We start from the raw sequence: 11,288 nt of genomic DNA on the forward strand, positions 1-11,288 counted from the left end.
TTCAACTTAAAGCAGATGTGAATCTCATTGACAAGTCAGTCAGTTTTGGTAACATTTTCATAGCTATCCATGCAGATTCTCTGGGATAAGTGTGGAGCTGTGTAGCATAAGACAGGAAGAACAAATCCTCCTGATCTACAGGCTATGCACTAAAAACTGAGAGCCATCATCTGCCTGAGAGCCACAAAATACATATTGCCAACCTCAGCAAACCACAGAGAAGTGATTTCAGAAGAGCTGAATAGCAACAGCTCGGAGTTGAGGATGTCAATATGCTGTGCTGCAGGACAAACACTCAGAAAAGGCTAACAGTCCTTTCAGGCTTGCTTCCTCCCACTTCTGAAGCTGAGCTTTCCTTCCATCCCTGCACAGTTGCAAATTCATGCTGTACCACATTCAAATAAACCACACCTGAATTGCATAAAGAGTAACAAGCTGGCTGTAAAGGTGTCGTTCTGAGATAAACAATAGTATCATTGCATTTACTCTGGGTGCAAGAGTGCAGTCAGGACTTTCTAACCAACGCACAAATCACCACGCAGAAAGCTATCCTCTACCCAAATGAACAGCTTTGAAATACATCACTTCGAAGCTACATCGTTTTCAGTAGCTGCTGTAGAACTAACTGCAAACAGTAACGATGCAGTTTCTCCATAACAGACCATTTGCAGAGCTCCTGGTTCCACTCAGCACCCTTACACAGCGCTCGTAAACCTGTTCCAGTACAGAAAGTCAAGTAAAACAATATCCACTAAACACACACACACACAAATAGGTCTTTAGCCTATCAGGTACAAATCTGCCATAGTTCCAGGAGGTCAGTACGAGGAGGCAACCACAAGCTGTCTGAGCTTGTCGATAATGTAATGTAATACATTATGCAATAATGTAATACAAATATAATGTATTTGTCGATAATGTAAGAATCTAAGTTTCACTCATTTACACTTAAACCTGCTTTCCCAGTTTTGTCAGGGACAAAAGAAGCGATCTGGATATACAAGAACGCCCTAAGTGTAAAAATAAGCAAACGAATAAGCAAACAAATCCACACGCGCCAGGGCCTCCCTAGCACAGCGCTCGCACAGCTCCACGCGTACCGCAGGGTCCCGCTGCCCACCCCGCCGGCTCGGCACGCCGCTCGCACCGCGCAGCCCCGCGCCAGCACAGCCGAGCCGCCGCCGGGGCCGAGCCGCACCTCACAGCGGAGCGGTGGTGGCGCCGAGGCCGTGCGGCTGAGGCCGAGGAGCTCTCGCGGCTGCCGGCAGGGCCCCACGTACGGGGTGGGCGCTCCCCGGCTAGCTGCAGGCCGTAGGGAGAGCTGGCAAGTCGCTCTCGGCCCCGCGGTCCCCCGGTTCTCTTCCACGGAGATCGGCAGCGCCCGCCCGCGCTCCCCTGGCGCACCGGCAGGGCTGAACGCCGTCAGCCCCACACGGGAGCGCTCGGCGCCGGTCAAGGGCGCTCCTCCCCGCGGTGCTCCGCGCTCTCACCGCCGCAGCCCGGGCTCCGCTCACCCCGCGTCCCGGCCGCCGCCTGCCTCGCGCTCGCTCTCCGCCTGGCGCACGCAGCCGCCCCAGCGCCGCCGACGCAGCCAACATGGCTGATGGGAGAGTCCGCGCCACGTCAAGGGGCAGAGAGCGGCGGGCCGGGGGCGGGCTAAGCGCCGTGGTTCCACGCCTTTCCCCGTTGCGAGCGAAGCTCGGCATGCTCGGCCTGACTCTCCCCTTAGCAGCGGGCAGCGATGTACCTGGCGTAAGACAGCCCGTACGACCGCTCTCTGCCTTACCAGAGCAGGGGCTCGTGTTTCCTTGTCCGCTTTTTGCCTTTCGACTTTGAGCTTTCTTCTAAAAAGCTCGATCTTCGTCCCAGCGGTGTTTGGGAAATGACGGGCTGCGGCCACTAGAGGGAGCTTCGCCTCCTCGTGTTTACGTGTTTTCTCAGGCTTCTGGGGATAAAAAATAGATTGATAGCATATTTGTGGTGGCTTTCAGCTTGAGACAATATTTTATCTCACATTTAGAAATACTTTAACATACAATGCATGTTTATGTAATATCTTCAGAGAAATTTTAATGTAGCCCTGAACGTACAATTCAGGTTTTGTTGGTTTTTTTTTCCTTTGGTTGTTTTTCTGGGTTCTATACCATTAGCATCTCCAGTATTGTTTGCCAGCTTTCCTTAGCCTACAAACATGAGCAAGTAAACAAAAGCACATCTTAAAGGGAGGATTTTAATTTTCACTGCCCTTGAATCCCACTGTCAGCTGTGGGAATATTCAGCTGCAGAGTGTCAAGGACATGGAACCTCCTCCGTAAAAAAATGAAATGAAAACCTTTTGGTGAAATTCAAACAGATGCACAGAAAGTAACTCAGTGTTGCATTTCAGAAGTACTCAAATACTCTTCTAATGAGTTGTTAGCACAGCTAAATTTCATTACATAATGACAATCCAGTGTTCTAAGCTTCAAGAAAAGTCTTGCAGATACTACAAGGGTGCAAACCAAGAGAAGCAAAGAGAGGCAATAACACTGACACTGTATAGAAGATCAGGTGATGGCACTGTATTTACATACTAAGAGAAAATGTGCCATTGTCTTCCATTATTAGGTTGTACTAATACTATTTTTCTTAATAAATAATTTTCAGTTGACGTCTCGGACTTTATTAGGCAGCAGTGCCTGCCCACAGGTAGCAGCTTACCTTTTCTTTGGAAAAGTACTCTTCTGCAATGGCTACGCAGCTGAGAAGTGGGCATGATACTCTGTTCCAGATTCTTTTTCCTCTTCTTCCATTGAATTACACTGACCAGCTGTTGCACTGGCATCATTGGTAAAATCTGTGGCAACTTTGCTGGAAGACTACCTGCAATAATTTTTAAAAATTACTTGACTTAAACTGTATAAATCAAAAGTTTATACAGAAAAACATGTCCCAGTAGAGAAAATATATTTTATTTCTGGAATCTCTTTCCGTTCATAGTTCTTGACTCAGTGACAAATAGAAAAAATAATAACGTCTGTATATTACCAAAGTTTTAGAAGAGAACTTTTCACGGTTTTACTCACCAGCATTTCTGCTTTGTCTGTTAGTCAGCCTTCCCAGAGGCATCACTGTGGCTTTGGATTAGCAGGACTTATTTCAAACAATGGCTGCAGCTGTCTCACTCAACCAGGATGTGAGATCCGGACTCCCTGTTACACGTAGGTGGATTTGGAAACACCTTAATGCAAACAAAAGTCAGCAGGGAGGAGGAGTTAGGGCTGGTGTTTTTTTGGAGCTGCTAAAATACAGTCTTACGAAAAATAAAGAACAAAACTGAGAACAATTTAGAGTTACACTGTTCTGCTGTATGGGCTGCATTTAGCATACTGATTTAGCACGCTGTTCAGAACTACTAAGAAACAGTAATATACAGGAGTTTGGTAAGAGACAATTTACATGATTTGAACAATTACAGCATCGTCCCTCTGCTTTTTATCTGAGAAGTAACCCAGCTCACTGCTACTGCTGCTTTGATTTTGATTTGGGATCCAGCCCATTACTATTTAGATAAACCCATACAGAAACAAAATGAAATCTCAGCCAAGCACTTCCAGGTCTACATCTGGATTTACAGCACTTTAGACAATTAATTTTCACCACAGATCTCTGGGATCCAAGGAAGGGATAAGCATTATTACTGCCCGTCCTCAGAAGGAAAAGGCAGTGTTATCAATGAGTGAGTTAAGAACCACTTGCAAAAACTAAGGTACGTGAGAATGATGTAGGGCCTAAATGTGGTCATCAGGGGTCCCGTCCAGCTCAGGAACGGGCTTATCGCTTTGGGCAGTTCCCCGGCAACACGGCCACCCCCGCCCTGCGGAACAGCCCACGGCGCTCGTAAGGGCCGCAACGCCTGGGCACGGCGGCGGCGCTCCGCCTGCGCGAGGCCGCGTCTCTCGCGAGAGCAGCCGGGCTGGCGGCTGCGGCCGGCGGGGTGATGGAGTCGGCCGTGGAGGAGCTGATGCCGCGGCTGCTGCCCGTTGGGGACTGCGACCTGCCCGACGACTTCGACCCCACCGTGCCGCCCCGGACGCCGCAGGAGTACCTGAGGCGCGTCCAGTGAGTGGCGGGCCGGGGGTTGGCGGCGGGCCGGTCGGGCTGCGTCGGGGCGGCGCGTTTCCCGCTGCGTGTGCCCGAGGGGCCCGTTATTCCCCGGCGAGCCCCGCGCTGAAGCTCCGTTCGAGGAAGACGGCGGTCCGGTTTTGGGCTCCGTGTAGCAGTAGTGTCCCAGGATGTCGCTATGGGATGCGCAGCCTCGCTTCAAGGCAACTTAGGAGCATACAAGCTTCAAGGGCGCCAGTGCACTTGCGTATGAAGAGGGAATACTTGGTAATTCTGAAGTCAGGCCTTCTGTGAGAATTGCCTGCAGAGTCACTTGGGTTTTTTTTGCATAAGTGAAGATTTCCACAGATGCCGCATTCAGCCTATAACCGCCCACTGCAATACAGCAGTTTGATTTTGTTTTGTAGGATTGAAGCGGCGCGATGCCCAGATGTGGTCGTGGCACAAATAGACCCCAAGAAGCTAAGAAAGAAGCAGACAGTAAACATTGCAGTAAGTCTGGGCTGCTTTATGCCTTTTGCTTTAAGAGACAAGCGGCTGGAAAGATGGGGGAGTCGTGAGCATAACTAAAACAGCTTGCTGGATCTTACTTAATGAAATAAATGAAACTTCTGGGTTTGAAGAAATGCCTGTTGAACTTCTGGGCAATAAGCAGTCTTTGTAGCTGATCAGTTTAAATCAGTCATACCCCTTCGAACTGACACACAGCAGACTTTTTCTGCCTGAAGGAATCAAATGCTGAGCTAAATTTTACAAGTCTGTCATAAAACCTGCATAAGCTTTAGAAGAAAGCAATATCTGTATCTAGATTCAAAAATATATCTTGTATAAGGCACTAAGAGCAGTAAGTACAGCTAATGTAAGATGAAATGCTAGCTCCATTTCTTCACTTTTTGATGGAACCTCTTATTGGGATTTCCCCTTACAAGTAGATTTTTCTATTGTCATATTTCTTTTTTTTTTTTTATCTACTTCCAAATATTTCAAGTGCCCAATTTTGTCTGTCTTCTGCCTGCTAGATTGCTATGCTAAAGCTTCTACTATTGATGTGACCATGTACCTTGTGGCTGTTCTATTCATTTGTCTCACTTCTTCATAATGGCACTCTTAAACATTTGTAGAAAGATTTTTCTCTACTGTAATTCTTTCATGCTAATCTCTGAAGAGGTTATATCTACTTAATTGTCAGTTAACCTCAAAGATTTATTTTTTTTTACTTACTGTCTTCCCCACCTTACTATCTGAGCAAGAACAACTCCTACTATTAATAGCGCCTGTCCAAGATAAGGAAAGAGCACTCTCCTTTATTAACAGGGAAGTTAAGGTGCTAAAAAGATAACATTAAAAGATTCTTCAACAGTACATTCTATATATTTAATTTTCCTTCTTTGCATACATGCACCATCAAGCAGGAGAAATTTTGTCTAGACCAACTTAAATCAGTTGTCAGGAAATTACCTTTTTTAAAGTGAGTACTTCTATTTTTATCAGCTGGTAGTTATTTACTAATTCTCTTGTTCTTTAAGGATTATTTTTATAAAGCTCTTTATACATTATAATTATTACCAGTGTTTCCTTAGATTTCTGGATGTCAGCCTGCTCCAGAAGGATACTCTCCAACACTCAAGTGGCAGCAGCAGCAAGTGGCCAATTTCTCATCCGTTCGTCAGGTAGAAAATTGTGTGATGGAGAATGGGGGGTCTTTTAACTTGCACATCTGTGCTTTAGGGGGGACAAACTTATGTCTTTCGTACCATAAAGTCATAACATTTTGATCAGATGTTGCTAGTTAACTGTTTTAATTTTTTAAAAATAAAATAAAATAAAATGGGAATATACTGTGAGGCTTTTAAACTTCTGATGAAACTCCTTCCTGAGAGTCATGTTAAATAAAAATAAAGCAAAAATATCTGGCAATATTTACACTGAATGATACGGAGTACTTGAGGAAGGACAAAAATCACTGTGATGTTACACAGTGACACTAAAACCAACAGTGTTCTACATTGTTCTGTGGAACTATAGAACAAGTGGATTCCTATCCACCATGAGATTCATATTTCACAGTTCATTTAGGGTCCTATGGGCATCAGTGGGAGCCATTATGGTCAGAAATACTGATTTGCTAAAATGGATTTGTGCGGATGCAGTGTTAGCATAGACTTTCCTACCATATTTGTACCTTGCTTTTACAGAAAAGAAATGGAGAGCTGAACAGTGTCTCTCTGTGCACTATTCAGAGTGTATATGAAGACATTTTACAGCTCCAGTACTGCTGAAGGCATGTCTATAATGTATTGATATTGCATTGTAAAAATACCAGAATACACTGCAGTATAATCAATTGCACTGAAGCTGCTGTGGCCTTGAGCCTCGTGTGAGCTCATTTATTGTATTTTTTGAGGAATATAAAGCAGCGAAGGTGGAGGGAAAAGAGCATCAAAAGTCATTTGTCAATACATTACGCATCAGCTAATGTTCATTGCAGCATTTTTTTTTAGTGGTTACTTTTACTGTTAGAGTAAAAATTGAGTGAGGGAAAAATATTTCCATTACAAAAGCTTATACGTCCAATAGGAAATTGTCATGGAGATCAATTTGTCTTACATGGCATCCCTGTCAGAAGAAATGTTCTAGGAAAGTAAGCTTACTGTCTTTCACAATTCTGTAGGCACTGACACAGAGCACTGTTGGAAGCATGGTATTGGTCTTACGTTTGCTTTTTTGACTAACCCAGTTGTTTTTTCTTGTTACAGCAAGCATAAAAAAGGATTTTAAGACTAGTAAAACTTACTACTTAAACTTAAAGCTTTATGCGGTAGACTTTAAAATTCCTTTGGCTTTAATATTATTTCCAAAAACCCAGTATAAGTAGCAGTTATATTTATACCAAGAGGCTAGAGGAATATGTACTCAGGAATGTTTTTACTGATTTCAGAAGTTCCTTTTTAATGAAGATAAGATTATGGCTAGGATCTGATAAGTGTAAAGTTAAAACTGATTTGGCTTTAATTATTCAGAGCCTGAACAAGCACAGACATCACTGGCGGTCACAGGATTTGGACAGCAATGTTAACATGGTGAGTAGAATTCATAACAGTTATGTGTTTTTCCTAGTCATTAAATTTGTGGTTAATCTTGCTTTACAGTGTAATTCAACAACTGGAGAGTATTATCACGTCTGTTCTTTGTTGTCTTCAAGATAGCTATATTTCACTGTTTGCTTTTATTTTTATTTACTTCAGCCCAAATTAGAGGATGAAGAAGGTTGGAAGAAGTTCTGCCTGGGTGAAAGAGTGTACTCAGAAATAGATGCAGAATCTGATAATGAACATCTAGGAATTGATTACATAAAGGTGAGTATAAGAGAACTAATTTTCAACTGTTATTTTCACAAATAGCTACCAGAAACAATGCTACTGTTTATTACCACGTTGTGCTAAACATAAAGCAAGCTGTCTGGTGAGCCCAGTAAGATCCATTTCTCTTCCCTTCTAGGTTGAAACTGAGTGAAACAGAGAACAGGTCTGTTAGTTCAGTAAAAAAATTGGGGAAGTTCCCCTGTCTGCTCCCAGCTAGAACACACTAATTCACTGCTAGAACAGAATGGAAAGTTTTATCCATAGTCTGGTTTAGTGTTTTGTGAAGGTGCTTCCTGTCCTTGTACACCCTACTCTAAAAATGCCCTTCACTGCAGCTTTAAAAAAAAAAAAAAAAGCACAGCCTTGTTTTACAAGTAACAGCAAAGGCAATGCTATTTGATACCAAATTTGGCTAGACCTTATCTTGAAGTTACTTGAATACTGTTTTGTTGTCTTGTTTTTCCAATAGATGTCAAAGCTCAGAACAGAATTCAAATTTCTGATTGTATTACAAATGTTCTGATCAAATGGTAGTAAGTTCTAACTTAGAAAAAAAGGTGTTCGTGATGTTTCTCCGTTTTCCAACTTGACTTTTTTCAGGTTGGCTTTCCTCCTTTGCTAAGTATTGTAAGCAGAATGAATCAGGTAAGCCTACATCTTAAGCCTACCTCTTAGGACAGCATAGTGATACTGCCAAAGTTAGTACTTCCTATGTTCCATCAGTGGCATAAATTTTACCTATTTTTCTGTGCTAAGGTGATTGTTTATTCCAACTGCTATTCAATGTACACTTACAAGGAAAAAGTATTATCTCACCTTTAACTACAGTTATACCAGCAAATGTTTACAGTAACTAAATGTAAGCATATTTTCTCCTCATCATTTCTTAATAGAACATTCTAATGTTTGAGTGCCTCTTTTAGGGGCTTACAGTAATTTATCACCTTTTGTCTTTTAAGTGCAGTTGTTCAACTTGATTGTAAACTCTTAAATGCACTGCAATACTAGAAGAACAACGTTTGCTACATTTCTCACTGGTCATTCTTATATAGAAATAGTATGATGCCTTTTTTTGTTATCTATCTGTAACATCTTGTTAACACAGAATGTTGCTTTATATAAAGCTCTTAGTTTTTTAAAAAGCTTTTTTTTCCATGATGCTTTAACATGTACTTTACCCTTACATACGATCTCAACCTGAACTAAATGCCATATAGAATTGCAGTTGAGTGGAAACTTATTATGTCTGTATTTAAAGACAAAAATCACATTTGCTTTTTACGTAACGTAATGCTTTGGGTAGAAGGACAGCAAAACAAAACTTTGCAGATATGGCATTGTGTCTTTATGTTTCTCTTTTGAAGGCCACAGTAACCAGTGTCTTAGAATACCTGATAAGCTGGTTTGGAGAGAAAAAATTTACTCCAGAACTGGTAATTTTTTTTCTAACTACTCGCATGTGAGCACCTGTTTTCTATGAAATTGATTTAGTTTCCAACTAGTTCTCTAGATATGTGTACTGTATTCAGTTGTTCTCAAAACTCACCTGAGTAGATGTTAGATTGAACATACACAGAACTTTTTGAAAGGGTAATTACAAAAGAGCAGACAGAGATCTTTCAGGTACTGCTAAAACTCCTCCATTTCATTTGCTCTCCACAGTAACTTAATCTGCAAGGTTGAAGGGTGCTGGGGAGAGAAGAGGGCCAGAGTACAGAAGCTTTGAAGTCAGTGAGCTGCAGGCTGTATTTGCTAACATGTCTGCTTTAGTTTGGAGATACATGGTATTCTGCTAAAAGAGATCATTTAATCTTTTCACGTGCAGCACTATGTTATCTATGTTAATGTGGAAACAGATCCAATCTGATATAAAATTGAGAGTGATGGAGTACATTAGCATGAAGTTTGGCCACAACTAGGTTAACTAGCTGTATACCACAAAATAAATGAGTAAAGAAAACTTCCACAATACTAAATACAGCTTCTTGATTTTTGAGTTGCTTAAAGGCCTTTTCTGTTCTGAGCTCTTCTTAGTGACCAATATGCTGCAGAGCATGTGCACATTCTCAGTTTAATCCTATCATGAAAGGCACTAGGCACTGGAATTAATTTAATAAATTAGACTGGTAGCAAAGTGATGTTTATAATACTGAATAATGTTCAGTAAGTAAAAAGCAGAGGACATGTTTTTGCAGTGGGGTAAATCCTAAGGCTGATGTAACAGCATTACTTCCACAAAGATCTGACTTAATATATTCATTCTTTAGAATGTTTTTCCATGGTTTATGAAGTTAAAAAATAATAGCTATGTAATTATTGCTCAAATAGTGCTTCCCTTAGATTAATAGAAGAAACTGTTCAAAAAAAAAAATAAAATAAAAAAAGCAAGCAGGCAATCCAGGAGCATGCTCACAAGAAGCTTATTTACAGGCATAAAATTCTACTATGCAGTCTCTAATCTGGCCCTTCAAACTTTTCCATTCTGTCAATGGCACTTAAATGAAATTTTGCTTTGAGACCTGTGCCCAAGGCCTACTACATATAACACGTTTTTCTTTTTTCAAAGAAGTGCCCATAATTAAAAACTCACTATTTCAATCCACACAGGGTAGATGGTTTTATGCACTGTTGGCATGCCTTGAAAAACCTTTGCTACCTGAAGCTCACTCCCTTATTCGACAGTTGGCAAGACGGTGCTCAGAAGTGAGAGTACTAGAGGTAAGATTTAAATTAATGTTGTGCAAAGGACTGTTTCAACTTCATAAATTATCAAGAGAATGATTTCTCAGCTCTTAAATTCTTGATAAGTTATTTTTCACATTTGAAATCTGCTGGAGAATGAGAGGAATACTGCAACATATAACATGGCAGGTAACTTTTTTCTAATGGATATGGTTAACAGAAGAACTGTTCTGGTATTTGTTTCTCTTTCAGGAGAACAAGAACGAAGAGCAAGTTTCAGCTCTGAACCTCTTAATCTGCTTAGTTAGCAGGTAATGCAAACCACAAATATAAAATAGCAGAGTATGTCCAGAATAAGTGTGATTATCCTTATGCTAACATAGATTCCTTTAAAGTGAAAGTCAATCCAAGTAGTCTGGATGTATGTAGCAGACATACTTAGTTACCAGGACTTAAGACAAACCTAAGGCTAAAACAAAGAAAACACATTAGTTTTTTATTTATAACATTATTATAATGACTATGACTAATAATAACTATAATGACTATAATGACTAATAATAACTATTATAATAGTTATTTATAACATTAGTCATGTTTGAGGGGGCTCACCAAATATATGGTGTCATATTATTATATATGTCATATATATGGTGTCATAATGTCATATTCTATAAATATGATAGAAATACTAAATTAAACCTGGAAAGCAAATGGTCTAACAACTCAGAGCAAAGTAAGGAGTGTGTTGCATTAGAGTTTTCTTACTGTATTCCACTTCTCTCCCCTAGGTACTTTGATCAACGTGATTTAGCTGATGAACCCTCCTAGACTTTTCTGAGAAAACCATTTTCTGTTGCAAAGCACAGAGTAGTACAAATAGTACAAACAGTGTACAGGTCTGAAGAGTGCAGTGTCTTTCTGTCAAGTACAATACAACTTCTTCAGAGCACCCTCAACATAATAATACATTTGGGACAGCTATGAATAACTGAAGCTGATCTTTAGCATGAAGGTACTGCTCTCCAGTATCCTCATCGTAAAATGGTCCATGAATTATCTGTCATTATCTCTCAAGCAATATCTTAGTATAATAGATTCTTCATGACAAATTTTTGCCATCTGAGTAATCCTGTGGAT

At 41.0% G+C, this 11,288-nt stretch overlaps 1 protein-coding gene across 2 annotated transcripts; it reads left to right on the forward strand.

Annotated features, from left to right (window-relative positions):
• Positions 1 to 3,979: 3,979 nt before the first annotated feature.
• GEMIN2 (gem nuclear organelle associated protein 2) lies at positions 3,980 to 10,979 on the forward strand (the record flags this gene model as incomplete). 2 transcript variants are annotated; one of them, XM_079536902.1, is made up of 10 exons in its annotated part: positions 3,980 to 4,101; positions 4,512 to 4,596; positions 5,685 to 5,774; positions 7,125 to 7,184; positions 7,350 to 7,460; positions 8,067 to 8,111; positions 8,831 to 8,899; positions 10,074 to 10,184; positions 10,401 to 10,459; positions 10,940 to 10,979. In XM_079536902.1, the coding sequence occupies 10 exons, from the start codon at positions 3,980 to 3,982 to the stop codon at positions 10,977 to 10,979; spliced, it is 792 nt and encodes a 263-aa protein (XP_079393028.1). The 2 variants fall into 2 exon arrangements, with proteins under 2 accessions (XP_079393028.1, XP_079393029.1); XM_079536903.1 differs by lacking the exon at positions 8,067 to 8,111.
• Positions 10,980 to 11,288: the final 309 nt, after the last annotated feature.

Source organism: Tetrao urogallus, assembly GCF_951394365.1.
Source record: "Tetrao urogallus genome assembly, chromosome: 6".
In the NCBI taxonomy this organism is placed as follows: domain Eukaryota; kingdom Metazoa; phylum Chordata; class Aves; order Galliformes; family Phasianidae; genus Tetrao; species Tetrao urogallus.